Raw genomic sequence first — 17,739 nt, 5'->3', positions numbered from 1 at the left:
AAGGTCATGATTCCAAGGTCCTGGGATCAAGTCCCTCATTGGGCTCCTTGCTCAGTGGGGATACTTCTTCCTCTGCCTGCAGCTCCCCCTGCTTGTGCACTCACGGATGAAAAATTTTTTAAAGATTTTATCTATTTGTCAGAGAGAGCAGAAGCAGGGGGAGCAGCAAGGCTCGCTGCTGAGCAAGGAGCCCGATGTGGCACTTGATCCCAGGACCTTGGGATCATGACCCTGAGCCAAAGGCAGACACTTAACCAACTGAGCCACCCAGGTGTCCCATAAATAAAATCTTAAAAAAAAAAAAATTACTAGGGACAAAGAGAAATAATTTTTTCCTTATTAGTCTTAGAAAACTAAAAATGCTTTAAAATTTTTTAGTTTTCCCTAAGTACCTCAATTGTATGCTTTTTAGCAATTAAACCAATATTGATCTAAGTATGGCCAATCTCACTTAACAGTTTGCACTGCACAAAAGTGTTTTTTAAAGAAAGAATTTCTAGTCACAAGCCTAGTTCAATTTTCAGATTACCATATTTTGTTGGCTGAGGTCCAGTACCAAGCACTATTAAGTGACTTTGGAGGCACGAGGAAACATGCCCTACCCGCAATCTTTTACAAAGATGGATCTGATCAGCTTAACTGAACGTGCAAGAACAGGACCACCAGTAAGGCCAACAGCTTTCCCTCAGAATGGGAAGTCCTTTCAGTTTTCCTGCTACATTAAGTACCCATCAGCTAAGCCCAAGGGTTAACTTCTACACAAAGCAACTCAAATAATAAACCTATCAAACCTACATTTTGGTTAAGTCATTAAAACCTAAGTATACATCTACTTCTGAACATTTTAAGTAACTAATTACCTAATATAGTCCTACATCATCATATACTGTGATGTGAAACACTATCTAGGGAAGGAATGACTCATCTTTAATGTATTTATAGTTCTTAGTTAACACTCTGTGGCACTATTTAACACTAGTAACTTTTTCAAATTCATGTGCAGGTTAAGCATTTTGAGATTCTATGAATTTAAAGATGATCTTTTAAACATTAAACATAAAAACATCCTTTAAAATAGACGTACTTTCCAGTGAAACTAAGAACAATGAAGATTTACCATTTCCAACTGAATCTCCATTAAAATAAGATATAAAAGGAGAAGCTACAAGGACACCCTGCAGAGGAAACGGAATAATCAATGAAGGAAACCAAAACCTGAAGTCAGTGACTAGAAGAGGCACCTGAAGCCTGGAAAGTGGGATTTAGAAAGACAGTACTGAACCAACCTTTCCCAAACTCCAAAAGTAAGGTTACTCAGAGCCCCTGCTGGGCTGACTCAGCCCCTAGGGCATCTCTGACTCTTTTGAGTTCAAGCCCCACATTGGATGTGGAGCCTACTTAAAAAAGTAAAGTAAAAAAAAAAAAAGTGGTTGCTCTACCAAAACCATTCCAAAAAGGCTGATATCTGCTCATTCCCATCAAAGTATTTTGAACTACAGCCTAATCAAAGAAAGCAATCCTCCTAATCAACGTAAGACAGGATAAAAAAAAAAAAGAATAAACAATGCATGAGGTGAAAAGGGTTCCTTCAAACTTTAAATATGTCCCCAAACACCAAGGAAGAGCATTTAGAAGTTAATAAAACCAACACAAATTTGAAGACATAAAATAGTCCTTTCTCCTGAAGTTTAAACAAAGAGGAATGATGAAAAACATCCAACAGCATCAAACAAAAGGCCCAAGAACAGATAGAAGTTAAGCAGGAGAGCAAAATCTCCCAAGAACATGCCCCCAAACTGGAGAATCTGTGGAGAACAGACCCAGTCTACCCAGGTCCCAGAACAAGAAAAATTATAAAATTTCAGGAAACCAGCAATAGGGCAATCTTAATCAGTTCTCAGGAAAACTGGTCATATACAAAACAACACATGAAAATGGCAATAGACTAAGCCATAAAGGGCACAATTAAAATTCTGAGGAAAAGATTTAGCAGCACTGAATTTTTTGTCAAAAACTGACTTTTTCAAGATTAAAAGTAGTCAGAAAATACTTCCTCCATATATTAGCAAACTACCTGGAGACACCACAGCGAAAACAAGAGGAAGAATAGTAATCTAACCACAACCATCATGCAACTGGCACAGGGTAAAACAGATAAAAGATGCCAAGGATTAGCCCCTGAATGTCCTCCTGTAACCACCACATGCAAATTAATCCTTTCCCTATGGATCTAAAAATGTATAAATTATGTGCTATTTTGGGCAAATTCAAAAAACAGCCAACAGAATTCATTTTCTGTTCTTGTTCAGATTAAGAACCCAAGTTGAGAAAAGCTGCTGCAAGGTGTAAACATGCCACATTTTACCAGTAAAAACTGAGCTAATGTGGACAGGTGGTTTGAACATTTGGAAACACACTTGCATGGTCATAATTATCATCTGTTATCAAGAGGTGAGATGCTTTAAACATTAAATGCTCAAGAAAAATAGAAGGGTTAACTCTGAGAAGCAGAACTATTTGGAGGGGTAGGGCAGGGACTGCTTCTCGGGATTTTAGGGCATTATTTGACACTTTTAACTATGTACATTTATTTCTCTGACAAAGTATAAGAAGGGTAAATAACAGAAAAGAGAAACAGTGCTACTTTATTAAAATACTGAGTTTATTTCACATGTATATTTTTGTCTCCCCACCATTTCCATTTGTCTGACCACCACTACTACTATGTCCTATCATAACATTCCATACATACTTAAAACCAAGCAAAGGGTGGAGTTCCATCTTTAAAAACTAAACAGGCATTTTGGACAACACATTCTTGGCAATGGAACCTGGACAACATTTATCAGACACGGTAGGGAAAGTTCTCACTCTGCATTATAAAAAGGACAGCCAGATATCAACTGTTACAGAAATGAAATAAGACGGAAAATTTTAACAAACTGTTTAAACTATTTTCTTAAAGAGACTTCCTCCACTGCCAGAGATCCTGAATAGCCTGGAAAAAAAAAGAGAAAAGAAATGCAGTTAAAGAACCACAACACTTCATAGACACCAATAAATTAAACCATGGCTCTTTGTACAGTTCAACATATCTATTTTTCATCCTACCACCAAAAAGGTCCACTACATAATTAAGAACTGATTTCAAGGAAATTTATACTCAGACATAATTTAATTTCAAATACTTCAAATCAGACATAAAATCATGTGAATCTTTGTAAAGCAGAGTCAATGGTACTAGTATGTATGTAACAGCTTAGATAAATGAAATTCAAGAGTAGAGAGGCCAGTTTGGCCTACGTCATCTGCTTTAGGGCTGCCAGATTTAGCACATAAAAATACAGAACACACAGTTAAACACATTTATTTCTAAGCCTATGGAATACATACTAAAAAATTATATTTACTCGTAACACACCAGATTAACTACTCAGACTTGTTCTTATCTGGGTTTGTTAAATCACTTAACACCAATCTTCCAAGACATAATCTGCTTTTCCATTCTTAAAATCTAATGATTTAATGTGGTCTACTGACAGAGTATCCCTGTCCATTTCTATGTCCTCCTTTGACACACAATGAAATCTACACTTGTTCTCATGCTAGTATTAACATCCATATAAAAGAATCATTCTTTAAATATGACAGTCTCAGTTAACTAGTTATTAATTATCCACTTCAAGTTGGCATTTCTTTTCCTATTCATAAATAACGTTCTTTTTCATCTTGAGATGACTGGCTGGCTCAGTTGGTGAAGCATGTAAATCTTGATCTTGGGGTTGTGGTTCAAACCCTGTGATGGATGTGAGGGTACTTTAAAAAATCTTTGAAAATATAAATAAAAATAGTCTTGATATTTGTCAATTCTACAGGATTCAACAAATTCCTTTAAACAATGGAGTGTACTTCAATGTGTTTTTTGAACTTCCCTAAATTTACATAATCCTACTGCTAAACAGGTATTTAAAACTGTATGTAAGAAATAAGTAGGCTTTATTCAATGAACATTTAAAAATGTCACTAAGAACATTTGGAGTCTTTTCTTCAAAAGCAGGATTTCAGTGCTTCAGATAGATAGGATTCTCTCAACTATTATTCAACCACAACTGGGTTTCAAACACAAGAGAACGGAGTATTAAATGTGAGTAACTCTCACAAAAACCCTCCGTTCATTCAGTTCAATATAAATGTTTAAGAACAATCACATGACACTCCAGTCAAAAGAAACATCAGATGTCACTTGAATAGTGCTATGTAGAATGAGGACAGCAAAACACCTTTTGTAGAATCATCACTGCTTTGAGTAAACATTGTATCTTTACATAAATATTCACCAAAATTTGATCTGTCATTTCTCCACAAAAAGCAGTACAATTGTTTTCATTAACTTAATTCAAGAGCTTCTGCAAAGATTTGCTAGTATTTCTTAAATCCCATTTGGAAGGGATTTTACTAGCCAAATCCTCAGAAGCAACTCTTTTTCACAAGAAAAATTACACAAGCAATGGAAAAATTTCTTTATACGTTGTGACCTTTATCTGTGGGTATGCTGTAAAAACAGGCATTTAGTTTTGATAATCTCTGTAACAGTAAACAGAACTACTTTTTAATATTGCAGAAATTTCACCCTTGCACTTGAAAATAGGCTTTCAATTTTAGACTCGGAAAATACTTCTGAAGGCAGTGAGTTCAGTCATTTCAGCTGCCAAGACTGATAATACACTGTGTGGAAGGCCTTTACAACTTTGGTTATTTTATTTCCCCTGAATTTTTCTTAATCACAAATTATATTTCACCACTTTCTTTGGTACTAGTGGGAGAAATCATCTGTCTTATGCTTCCTTGTTAGTAACGCTGGTTTACATCTTACTTTCCACTATGCAATACTGAACTAACAATTGCATATTGTGGTTTCACAAGGATTTTTGTTTTAACAAATGTCCACTACTCAGAAAATTCACACTTGGCATTTTGGGGTTCAAACGTACACAAACAGAATAGCCACCAAAAGAGTGTAATATTGAATTTCATCGCCATGTAAACAAAGGCTGAACTCAACAATAGTATACAGTGTTGAAACACTTCAAAGGGTTTCAAACTGGAGAAAAATAAGTGCTGCCATTTAAGTCACCTTAAGTACTAAATAACTGGCAGAAAATTAGCTCAAACTGACAAAGTTCTTCATTTACTGAAAAAAGTTGAGGCTTAGGGGTTGACAAAAACCATTTAACAGAATATTCTGTATATACAAGACACCTAGCAACCTTACCTGTTTTTACATTTTCCTTTAAAATCTGAGTCAGCAACCATAAATAAGACAATAAAAATGCATGAATTTTTTTCTATTGACAAAATAATGTGTAAGAAATACAAAACTTAACAGCTGACTCAAACTAATATACTGAGTACTAACTACAATTTGGCTTCTTGCTTCCAGATTTTACATTTAGGTTGATTTTAGAAAAATGTGCTTCCCCTAAGACCTATGGAGAAAATGGTCTCTGCCAACGCACAAGAAAGCAAAAGTCCAGACTACCTCAAGTACTCAAATGGAGCAGCAAGGAAAACCACAGAATACTCCCTTAGCCAACAGAGTACCAAAAGTAAAAGTGAGTTCAGTAACCAAGAGATAATTTACCAACTATATAAAAAGCTGAGAAAAACATACTTAAAGAGTCATCTCAATCTCTGCCAACTAAACTCTTAAGTTTCATATATTTAATCTGAAGTACTGTCTGTGGCTAGGAACCTTTTAAAAGAAGCCAACACTTAAACTAAAAGAATTATAAATAAATAAATCACAATAAAATATTTGGATTTGGTCATGTCTCCTGAAAACTCAGTTACCTCTTGGTCAGTCATCCGGAAGCAATTCTTCACATAATTGATGAACTTGGCTTCCACTTTGGGAAGAGAACCACCCTAGGAGACAAAAGCATTATTAAGGGTAAGTACAGAAACACTGTTTTTGAGATATTATGAAATTCCTCACAGATTTTCATGCTATTACATGGATCATTGGTTCATTCCATATCCATTCAACTCTTTCATTTCAATACTTTGTTTTTAGGCCCAGAAACACCTACTGGGCAACAATATTTAGAACCTAGGCCTTTCATTAAGGAGGGCACAGTGATGTAATGAGCATTGGGTATTACAGAAGATTGATGAATCACTGAACTCTACTTCTGAAACTAATAATACGCCTTATGTCAGTCAATTGCATTTAAATAAAAGAGGGAGAAAAAAACCTAGATCTTTCATAGTATTCCCATATTGATAGGTTTGTCAGTTTCAAATTCTCTCCAACCACTCTAAAAATACAAAATATAAGCTACACTTGAGATTCTTCAGGCACTCAAATGTCAGTTTGATTGCCTACTCTATTATATACCACCCAGAACCAAATACAAATGTATACCCCCCTTTTGAGTACCATATACAAAGAAATCAACATTGTTTATCACTTAATACTTACTACTTTTGAATGATCTTATTTAACATACTAAGTATATCCTCTTTGTTTCCTCTTTGGTAACTAAATTTTAATTTTCCTTGTAACCTGAATCTTCTATGCATTTTAAAAGATCAAGGTTTCAGAATGCCAAAGAAATCATGGCACAAAATAGGCTAGTGATCAGAGGTATGGTGTAAGATCCTTAAATTGCCTCTATAATCTAGAAAATAAACCTCACTGTAATTTCCATTTTTAAATTATTGTCACATACATTCTTATTTGAATCATTAAAGTATTTATTGAGCAGCTAGGGAGATACAAAAGTGATTAAAACATTGTCAAAGAGGTGAGGCAAATGCACACATCATAGAAAGCCAAGTGTAAGGGGTCACTGAAGCACAGCAGTCAAAAGAAAAGTGCTTTGGGAGATCAAGAATGAGATTGCTTCCAGCCTGGAAGGGGGTGTGGGTGGGTGGCAAATCAGGAAAGGGGATCTGAGACTTCAGTCTGGATTGTTGATGACAGTCAGTATGGACTATATTTGTCTCTCCTTTTTCTCTCCCCAGCTTTGGGTTTAATTTACCAGTAGTGCCCAGGACTGTTCAATTCGCCTGTAATTAAACCAAGGAGATAGGACCATATTAAAATGGGGGGGGGGGAATCTAAAAGATGTCATTTTAGCATTGTATGCAAGGGGTAAAAATAAAGCAGTGATACCAGAAGCTAGAAAGGTATACAGTAGTACTAAAGCAAAAACACACACATTCTGGTTCTAAATGTTATTTTTCCAATTGACTCTTCACTGTACAAGGAAATCTACTGAAGCCAGGTTAAAACTTAGCACAGGAAAAACATGCGGAAAGGAGTCAGCAACTTTTCCTCACCATCCCATCCCACCTTTACTCTCACCAATTGGGGTCTTATATTTTAACTCACAAAATTAGCTTTTTTCAAATGTTTCAAGACATTTAAACTATTTATTCAGTATTATTCTACAAGTCCAAGTTCACTAAGGTTTAGTAAGTTTAGTTTCCCAATCAATAAGCAGCAGGATGAGAGCTAATTTCTTCTCACATTTCCCCCTAAGACACAAGGCAACTAAATGTAAGCATATCAAAGATTCAAGATATCACATATATCGACCAGTAATATCTTAGTATAAAAAGCAAATAGAAAGGACTCAAATTTGCTGGAAAATGTTTGACTAGAGTCAGTCATGAGTATTTTTTAACTATACCAACAAGCAACCAGATGGTCTCCACCTTTCCAGAGGCTTGCAATTTTATAAAAGACTCACACGCCCTCTGCTGGTTCTGTAGCATCTTACAACCAAAAAAAACAAGCAAAGGAAACTATTGAACTAAGAACAAGCAAAGGAAACTATCGAACTAAGGTCAGAATGAATCTTAAAACTTACTTGTATTTCTTTTATAAAAGAAAATAAAATATACATAAATTCAAGTACACACACGAAAACTCATGATTAGAAATGAATATAAAAAACAATCCATTTCTGAAAACAAAACAAAAAGGGGCAGGTATATAAAAAATAAAAAAAATAATCTAGTTCCAAGCCTTCACATGGTTACTATTTTAACAGAGGAAGGAATAAACCTATCTAGTTTTTCAGGAAAGATCCTTTTACTCACTTTTTCTATACTTGCTTGCATTTTTGCTTTAATGTCTTCTACAGAACTAGGTCCTTTTGGTGTTTTGGGCGTCTTTTCCTGTTTTTTGAAAGATTCTTGACCCTGGAAAAAAAAAAAAAGGTGAATTTCAAAAGGTCCCTAAGAGTACAGCTCTTTTAAGACCCATCCCTTATCTACCTGGATTTTCTCAAGAAAATCACTCTTATTTACAATCCTTCCTTGTAAAATGTACACAACCATAGTCACATTATTTTAATGTCTGAACAATAATTTTCTCTTAACATCATCCCTTAAAAAGGGAATAGGAATAGTTTGAGCTTGCTTTTATATTCCACACCAGATCAGTTCTACACTTAAAAGGTTTCAAAATTGAAACCCAAAGGCCCCAAGAATGAAGCAAGTAAATGCAGCTTGAAATGCCTGAGGCCCATCTTGTAGCTTCTAATAATCTCCAAGCCCAGGTACTGTGGTTCTTTTAAGCTGTTAGATTCTAACACACAGCCAGGGTTGAAAAACTGCACTATGCCTTAAAATAATACTTTCAACCAACTCCTTACAGGACACAACTGTTTGTAATGCAATAATCTTTCTGTTGGCATCCTCCTCCACTAGAATGCCAGCAGGCATACATCTAGACAATAATTACCAGCCAGCACACTTTAGCTCTTTGAGACACCAATTACAAGTATTCTCCAAACAATGTCAAATTTCAGACTAGCTTCTTTCACAGGAGAATTTTTAATTTTTCTAACTACTTCAATGAAAGCTGTGTTTTTGTATGTTGCCACTTACTTTTGTTCTTGGTGTTGATGGTTTTGAGTCTTTTCCATTCTGGTTTGATTTTTGTGCATTTTTGGCTGGAGTATCTCGTATAGACTGCAATTAGAAATTAATCTTAATCAATGCCCTCCTACACAACAGACATGAGTGCAAATAAAACTTCCCCAAACCACATAACAAAAGCAGCAGTCAGGCTAAGACAAAACAGTCATTCTGAACTAACAAAGTGGGAGAAGACCACATGGATAAAGAAAATAGATCGTTCTGTACCACTAGGAAAGTTTTTAGGACGAAAACCCTACTCAGGACTAATTTAAGTATGAGATCATCAACTCCTCCCCAGCCAGCTTTCGTTAATTACAAAACAAGTGAAAAGCACTAAAAAATCTCCATCATTTCTGTTATTAGTTATTTCTGACAACCTCATACCACTGTATCCTACTTACTTTTTTTTTTTTAAAAGATTTTATTTATTTATTTGAGAGAGAGAATGAGATAGAAAGAGAGCCTGAGAGGGGCGAGGGTCAGAGGGAGAAGCAGACTCCCTGCCGAACAGGGAGCCCGATGCGGGACTCCATCCTGGGACTCCAGGATCATGACCTGAGCCGAAGGCAGTCGCTTAACCATCTGAGCCACCCAGGCGCCCCCTACTTACTTTCTTTACTGGAGCCTTTTCTTCAGCTTCCTCATCATCAAAATCATCATCATCATCACTACAAATGAAATGAGTCATTATTACTGATTCCATGCACTCATAAGCCAAAAAAGCATATGTAGAAATTGGATGAACCTACAAGTTTAAGTCAATCAAGACATTAAGAACTTTCATACTTTCGGGGGATTGATTGACAAAAGATTCAGAAGCAGGATCTTGAAGAGCTATTTGCATGTTCGTCTTCATTACAGCATTATTCACAATTTCCAAGTGGAAGCAACCCAAATATCCATTAACAAACACATAAGAAAATGTCATATATACAACTAATGGAATATTCAGATTATTTTGATAGTTATTATTACAATATTCAGATTTTTGAGAGAGCAAGCAAGCTTGAGGTCGGGGGGGGTCTATCTCAAGACCCTGAGGATCATGACCTAAGCTGAAATCAAGAGTCGGGACACCTAAACGACTGAGCACCACCCAGGCGCCCCTGGAATATTCAGTTTTAAAGGAAATCCTGTCCCATGTTAAACATGGATGTACCTTGAGAACATTATGTTAACTGAAACAGAACAGTCACAGAAAGACACATACTGTATGATCCCACTTAATGAGGCATCAAAAGTAATCTTTATAGTCCTTATAGAACCCAAAAGTAGATTCGTGGTTGCCAGGGGCTGGAGAGTGGTGGAAATGAGGGGTTTTCATTCAATGAGTATTATTTTCAGTATTACTAGATGAAAGAGTTTAAGATCTACTACAACATGAATATGGTTAGCACTCCTGAACTGTACACTTAAAAAATGGTTAAGATGGTAAATATTGTATTCTTTTCCAACTAAATGAATGAAAATAAAAATTGGAGGTCACAGTTTGAAGAAATTAAATAGAAACACATCTTATGTTCACAGATCAGTGGAAATATTCTTACTAAGGTGGCAACTCTCCAAATTAATCTACAGATTCATCATAATCCCTAAGAGTCCCAGCTGGCTTCTCTGTAGAAATTGATCCTAAAATTTGTATCAAAATTCAAGAACCCAAAGCAGCCAAAAACAATCTTGAAAAAGAGCAAAGTTGGAGGATTCACTTAAGTGTTTTCAAAAGAAACCCCCCAAAACTACAAAGCAACAGAAATCAAGAGGTTTTACCAGTGTTTAAGGATAGACACACATCAACAGAACTGAAGAGTCCAGAAATACATCCATATATTTATAGTATTTATTTTCAGCAACAGTGATCAGACTGTCAATTCAATGGTGAAAAAAGTCTTAACAAATGGTGCTGGGACAACTAGAAATCTACAGGCAGAATTTAAGTTGGTTCCCGTAACCACACCACACAAAAATGGATTCAAAATGTATCAAAGATCTAAATATAAAACATAGTAAAGGTTTCAGAAGATTTGGCAATGGCTTCTTAGGTTTAATACCAAAAGCACAAGCAGCAAAAGAAATAAAACGAACTTCACGAATCATTAAAAACATAAAAATTTAAGCTAATGTGCACATACAATGTGACCACTATATGGTCAGCTATGCTTCAATTACAAAGAAGGCAATAAAGAAATAAACTTGTGCAAAGGATACCACTCAACAGTGGAAAGACAACCCACAGAATGGGAAAAAATATTTGTGAATTGTATCTGATAAGGTGCTTGTCCCAAAACATAAAAAACCTCTTACAACTCAGTAATATCAAGACAAGTACTAATAATGCTACAACATGCATGGTTCTTAAATACTCAAAGACAAAAATAACATATTGTATGTAGGATTCCATTTACATGAAATACCTATAATAGGCAAATCTATAAAAGAAAAAGTACATTAGTGGTTGACTAGAGCCGGGAAATATAAACGGTTATAGTATGGTTACTTTTTGAGGAAATGTTCTAAAATTGTGATGACTGCACAACTGTGCAATATAACTAAGAACCACTGAATGGTACATTCTAATTCTAAACAGGTGAATTAGGAGGAAAAATCTAATCTGAGAAATCCATGTAAGTATTAGCTAATAGTGGATCTAGTTCATGTTTTAATTACTTCACAAACCTAACTTTTATACTAGCCAAAATGTGTTTCTTTTCCACATTTAGTCTCTAAATTTAAAATAGGAGCAACTTCATCTCTGTGCACCAAAGAAAACCATCTTCCCAGAACTGGGGTAAATTTAATATGATGGCCTAGTATCATGTAGTACGTGTAAAGCTATATATACACATACATACATATACAGAGTCCTTTATTTTAAAGTGATTCTGTCAATTTTGACTTTAGAACCCAATCCCTGTATGTTCCTCCCCACACTAGAAACAAGGTAACAAGGATTTCTATAAAACCAATTATCAGTTTTATTTAACTATCCCTACCTATATATTTATCTGACTACCCACCTTTTCCCTTATATTTGGACCTTGATTAACATCTATATATATTTATTTCATTCCTCCCGCACTACCAAACTTAAAGACAACTTAAGAGGGAACATGGAAGAACACAAAACTATTCTACACTGTGGTTGTATCAGGAAATATACCCATTTTAAAGACCGGGAATCTTTCAAAACCCAAGCAGAATCAAGATAACCATCGGGTCCTACTCCAAAGTCTTCCTAGGAGGGATTATCTCCTCACTGAATATGCTACTGGACATAAACAGTAAACCTACAGAAAGGTAATTTAAAATCAAGGACTAAATAAAATTCAAATTTAAGTACATACACCATCCATATTTCTCATTTGTTTTTTAGTCCATTTCCCATTCTTCTCTTGGGGTATATCATTTTAATTCTGACTAATGATACCTATTCTCAAAAGTAGTTAACAGTAAAACACGAACTATACTGTTTTAAGTCTGACATGCAGGTCATCTTGAGTTTTTTAAGCATTCAACTCTGTCTTTTCCTACTTTCTGCCTTCAACTGTCATGCTCAAAGGTCTTTTTTAAGAACTACCAGCTTGGCTAGTTGAAGTTACTGAAAACTTAACTCTCATATTTGATCATTACCTAGTATGTGTTTGATCAGCCTTTCTTAGATTTTATTTGAATTGTGTTTTCAATAAATACATATGGACCAACCTGGGGAACTCAGGAACAAAGCTGACAAGTAATTAAAAGTTCAACTTATCAGAAGTTACTATTATTGCACATAGGAAAGACCAATTAAAATAGCATTTTATTCTGTAGTGTGCATGTAACTCTACCTTAGCCTGATCAAGTTTAATAAATCAATCATCAAATTGTTTCCAACCAAATTTTAAATCCTCCTCGAAAATCTTCTTAATCTTTTTAAAGATTTTATTTACTTGAGAGAGAGCACGAGAGAGAGAGAGCACGAGAGAGAGAGAGCACGAGAGAGAGCGAGCGAGCATGCGCGAGCAGGGGGAGGGGCAGGAGCAGCAGATCCCCTACTGAAGGGCTTGATCCCAGGACCCTGGGGGATCACGACCTGAGCAGAAGGCAGAGGCCCAACAGACTGAGCCACTCAGGCACCCCTTCTTGATCTCTTTTAGAAGAATCTTACTTTATCAGTAAGGACTAAAGAACCATGAGCCAAAATCCTTTATGGGGGGGAAAAAAAAATCAAGTGACAACTTAAAAAATGAATGTACCTGGAACCATTCAGATGCTTTCTACCCAACCACTTAGGATATACTATTCAATAAAAAAAGTACCAGCAGACTTATTATCACAGGTTCACTAATCTTCTTCAGAAAAAAGGTGTATCTAGTCAAATGCATTTGGGAAATGCTGCATATTCTTTTGAAAATTTGCAGTACACTGCATTTTAAAGGCTCTTAATCCCAAAAATATTCTTTAATTCAGCTATTTTAATTCAAAGTGACAACCACAGACCATTTACCCTTTAATTGTATTAATTTCACAGGATAACTGTAGTAATTTTCATAAACTACTCCCCATACAACTGTCAAGCTTCTAAAAGCATACTTACTCTTCATCATCATCGTCATCATCGTCATCTTCATCATCATCTTCATCAGCAGCAAGTTTTACTTTTTTCTTAAAAAAAAAAAAAATATATATATATATATATAAATATACACACCCATATAATCATGATTAAGTGCTGACCTTAATCACAAAAGTAAAGGCCAGAATACGATATCCACAGTAATTTCACCTACCTGTGGAACCTTGCTACCACTTCCAGGGGCAGAACGCTTTCCAGATATACTAAGGAGTTTCACGTCCTCTTCCTCTTCATCTTCTGACTCTGCATCTTCCTCCACAGCTAAAATAAAATTTATTAGCCGCTATTAGAACTCAACCAACAAGTAAGAACTCAGAAAAAAGGGGCATTAACATACAGTAATGAGCATTTAAAAACAAAGACTCTACTAGAAAAACAGCAAATTGGGAACAGAAATTTTTTACAAAGTACTTTTCAGGGCTAATATTCTACTAGGTCTTAAATGCAAAAAAAAAACTTTTCCAATTATTTCCATTTGAACAATTACAAAGAACTAAGCATACTTTTCAAATAGGGAACAAAACAACTGCATTTGAGAATAGATAACATAATACATAACAACATACCTACTAAGTGCTGTCCACTAATATGCACAGGCCCTGAACCACATTTCAACCGTAAGACCACAGGTGGTGTTATTTCAAAGCCCCCAAGAGAAACCTAAAAAGGAGAAACTTCTGAGGTTAAAGGTTCGGTATAAAAACCTGTTCACAACAGACTTAGAAAAATGTTTGTGTTAATAGGCATTACAGGCAAACTCATAAGCCAAATGAACAAACCAGTGAACCTGTTTTTCCACTTCTGACAAACAAGTAGCAAACCACTATGTCCAAGAGTGATCATTCAACACCACAGTGACAGAAGACGCAGCTACTGCTACTAGAAGAACCAAAGGAAATTCCTCCTTCTAAGTCCTTGGTGTAGCCTAAATGACATCTACTTTAATCCAATACAATTAGACCTTGACATAGAACCCAAAGTTTAAGTGCCCTTACCGTTGGCTGTACAGACATTTTCAAAGTTGCCAGTGTGACTTTAATTGGACTGCCTTCATAATTCATTGCCTCTGCTTCAACAATGTGCAATTCATCCTTTGCACCAGCTCCTAAACTGACCTGTGAACAAAAATAGTATTTCAGCTTAAGTTTCTATTTTACAATCCCAGTATTTGTCTTCAAAGAAAAAAAAAAGCCATTATAAACCTATTATTACCACTGATAGAAAACTAATTTGTGCATTTTCTTCAAGTTTTATGTCACCTTGCCAATCAATTTCTCATACTTGACACATTTGAACAAATGCGTAGAAATATATTTGATGGCATAGTTGTAGGTATCAACTACCCATAGTATGGATCACTTAACATTTACTGGCCACCTACCACAAGTTAGGCAATAAGGCTACAGGCCTTACTGGGGAGTACAAAAAAGATTCATCGCTGCCCTAAAGGGTTTTATACTGCAGCTAAAGAAGCAAAGTACATAAATATGGAATGATGAACAGTAGTGTGACTGAACTTCACATGATTACCAAACGAGAGGTAAAGATGCCAAGTTTTATACCACAGGTACATTATCACGTATATACAATACTCAGTTATGAGATATTATGAAAGTGTTAAGTTGCACAAAAAGGAATAAGCGGATATCAAGAAAAGTAGTGTAGTTTGGAAAATTGAAGTACCGTTCTTAAAGATAACTGGTGCTCATTTTCATCATTATCCACCTTAAAGTGATAATCCTTGTCAGCCTTTAGTTCACAACCTGTAATGAAGGAAAAAACAAAAACAAAAAATAACACTGAAAACTTAAAGGAAGACAACCAAAAAGGTAACAGTTGTTTTGTGAACAATTTTCTACTGTTCTAGATACCAGAAAGCAAGGCAGAAGTAGCTATTCCTGGATTTCTTAAACACAAAGGTCTGTAAACATCAAATAACTTCCACACACAGCTTTATAAATTCCACTTTCCCACTATACTATTTCATTTTCAACTACACTAATTACCGTTTTTAGGTAGAAACAGGCTCAAAGAGCTAGTAAATCTGGAACAGAAACCAGTATCTGAAACTAAGTCTAATGTACAGTATTGATAGAATCCTACTGTTTAAAAAGATGAATTACCTACCTAAACACCCAAGAGAAGTGGCAAATTTAGAAATGAGAACGGTTACACGAACACCTACATGAACAGTTTATATTTCCAAGAGAAAAACCACAAATGTAAAAAGACCAAAACTTGCTACAGGGGTCAGTATCCCATCTTTGAAATTAACAGAAATAATGTACATTAAATTATCCTCAGAAATTATATTTAAGAATAGATATATCCTAGGAATATTTCCAATAGAAAAGATTAACACAAAAATACGGTATAAACTGATCAGAAACCTGGCTATTCAAAATGGTTAGGAATTAAAACCTAGCATATAGCGCAAGTTATCTTCTCCCATTCCATCAAAAGGCAAGTTGTTTGAAGTACCATCAGAATAATTTTAATTAAATGATTCCATTTAATTGCCATCTAACAGTGAGGGGTACAAAGATGCCTAAATGTTATCTCAGTTAACAAATATCAGCATGATACATAAAGAAACAAATGTGGGGCAGGATTTGCACTTAACTTCAAAGCCTGGCAAAGATTGGGCTTACAGTTAATTTCATTAAGACTGAAAACTAAAGCTGGCCTCTTTCTACTATGGTACTGCGTTCTGGAGAGGGGAGGGAAGATTCCAAAACAGTACCCGCTGTTATTGACCCAAACTGAACCCTACATACATTTCCCATCTTTTCAAAAAAGCTGTTTGCTCAACGCGGCACAGCCTCCCCACCATAAATACATAAAGCACCAGCTCTAGAGGCAAGGGTCTTGGTTTAGATCCATCTAGTCTCTACTTCCCTACAAGTACCACCTTCGTTAAGTCACTTCAGTTCTGAGCATCAGTATCGTCATCTGCAAAGTGGGCTAATTCAATCTCCCAATGTGAGATTAAAAAAAAAAGGGCTCCATAAATGAGAACTGCCATCATAGATATTAAGCACTGAACAAAGACTTCCAGAATCTTGGCTCTACTAGCCACCTCCCCCAACCTTTCCCGCCCAAGAGCTTCAGTTAAGCCCCAGGATGCCAGGGTCCGGGGTGACAAGACACCAAGTAGACCCGGATGTAGTGCCCACACCCCCTCCTTCCCCCAACCACGTGGCAACCACGTGCTCCCAGCGGTTGCGGCCTCCTCACGCCCGGCCGCGCCTCCCCTCCCCCCGCAACCGGCCGAGGCACCGGGGCTGAATTTCGGCCCTAGAGCTCCGCACTCTTGAAGCCTGAGGACAATACCAGGCTCTAAATAGCCTTTTCCCCCAGAAAGTAAGACCATGCCTCACACCACGGACTCCCACAACCTCCAGCACCAAGCCTGGGCCCAGCATCAAAGACACCAGCCAGGAAATCACAAGCCTACGAAATCACACAGCCCGAGAGAAAATCATGCCCGTGGCTCTACCGCGTGCCCCCCAGGCAAAGCCGAACCCTCAGCCTGGTGGTTCTAGGGCCTGGTTACCTCAGGCCCTGGGCCTCGGATCGCTCCGGCCCCAGGCTTCAGGCCGCCCCTCCTTCCACCGCTTCGAGCTCCAGCTCTCCTCTCCTCACCTCCTATCCTATCTCTTAGGCTGCAAGGCCTGGGCACCTCGCTTCCCTCCCTCAGACCTCTAGGCTGCCTAGCTTTCCCTACCAGCCCAGGCCTCAGGAAGATTCCCGCCCCCCCCACCCCGCCAAAGCCACCAGGCCCTGTTCGGCCTCGCCCCAACCCCCCAGCACTTACCGAAAAGATAGTTCTGGGGCCTCAGGGGGCTCATGTCCATGTCCATCGAATCTTCCATGGGGTGGTGGCACGCACTTAGGTGGAAGAGAAGGCGGACGGAGATAAACGACTACTGTTCCACACAACAGCCGCGCAGGACGGAATCACACCAGGGAAAGGACGCGGGCTCCCTGCGTACATATATAGCATCGTGAAGATCTCGCGAGAGCTTCCTAAGTCCCGTCTCCGCGCGCGTGCTCGGGAGCCCCCCTCCCCGCACGGTCGCCCTCCCGCGCAAGCGCTCTTCAACCCCACTCCTTTCTACCTCGCCCCCCACCTCCTCCAGGTACTTCGCGGGCTCCCACCGAGCACGCGCACTCGTACCCCGGCCCCACCC

The 17,739-nt window shown here is 37.3% G+C and overlaps 1 protein-coding gene across 2 annotated transcripts; it reads right to left on the bottom strand.

Moving 5' to 3' along the window:
* Nucleotides 1-2,641: 2,641 nt before the first annotated feature.
* NPM1 (nucleophosmin 1) lies at nucleotides 2,642-17,533 on the bottom strand. Of its 2 annotated transcripts, XM_035014153.1 has the most exons (11): nucleotides 17,364-17,533; nucleotides 15,230-15,309; nucleotides 14,542-14,661; nucleotides 14,113-14,206; nucleotides 13,701-13,807; nucleotides 13,508-13,575; nucleotides 9,545-9,602; nucleotides 8,902-8,985; nucleotides 8,110-8,211; nucleotides 5,851-5,925; nucleotides 2,642-2,998 (listed from the first exon to the last, which is right to left on the bottom strand). In XM_035014153.1, the coding sequence occupies exons 1-11, from the start codon at nucleotides 17,419-17,421 to the stop codon at nucleotides 2,960-2,962; spliced, it is 885 nt and encodes a 294-aa protein (XP_034870044.1). In that variant the 5' UTR covers nucleotides 17,422-17,533; the 3' UTR covers nucleotides 2,642-2,959. The 2 variants fall into 2 exon arrangements, with proteins under 2 accessions (XP_034870044.1, XP_034870052.1); XM_035014161.1 differs by lacking the exons at nucleotides 2,642-2,998; nucleotides 5,851-5,925 and adding an exon at nucleotides 6,736-7,071.
* Nucleotides 17,534-17,739: the final 206 nt, after the last annotated feature.

Source organism: Mirounga leonina, unplaced genomic scaffold, assembly GCF_011800145.1.
Source record: "Mirounga leonina isolate KUSES-001 unplaced genomic scaffold, KU_Mleo_1.0 Mir_104, whole genome shotgun sequence".
NCBI classification, from domain to species: Eukaryota; Metazoa; Chordata; class Mammalia; order Carnivora; family Phocidae; genus Mirounga; species Mirounga leonina.
The sequence above is the reverse complement of the archived record's forward strand: the minus strand, read 5'-3'. Positions and strand labels throughout refer to the sequence as shown.

What these genes read in the sequence shown, in the direction of transcription:
- NPM1 (XM_035014153.1), bottom strand. Translation starts at nt 17,421, where the DNA reads ATGGAAGATTCGATGGACATGGACATGAGCCCCCTGAGGCCCCAGAAC. An exon ending in GTGGTAGCAAGGTTCCACAG is followed by an intron (nt 13,576 to 13,700) that starts GTAGGTGAAATT and finishes TTTTTTTTTAAG; the next exon opens with AAAAAAGTAAAACTTGCTGC. An exon ending in CATCAACACCAAGAACAAAA is followed by an intron (nt 8,212 to 8,901) that starts GTAAGTGGCAAC and finishes TTTTTTTTCCAG; the next exon opens with GGTCAAGAATCTTTCAAAAA.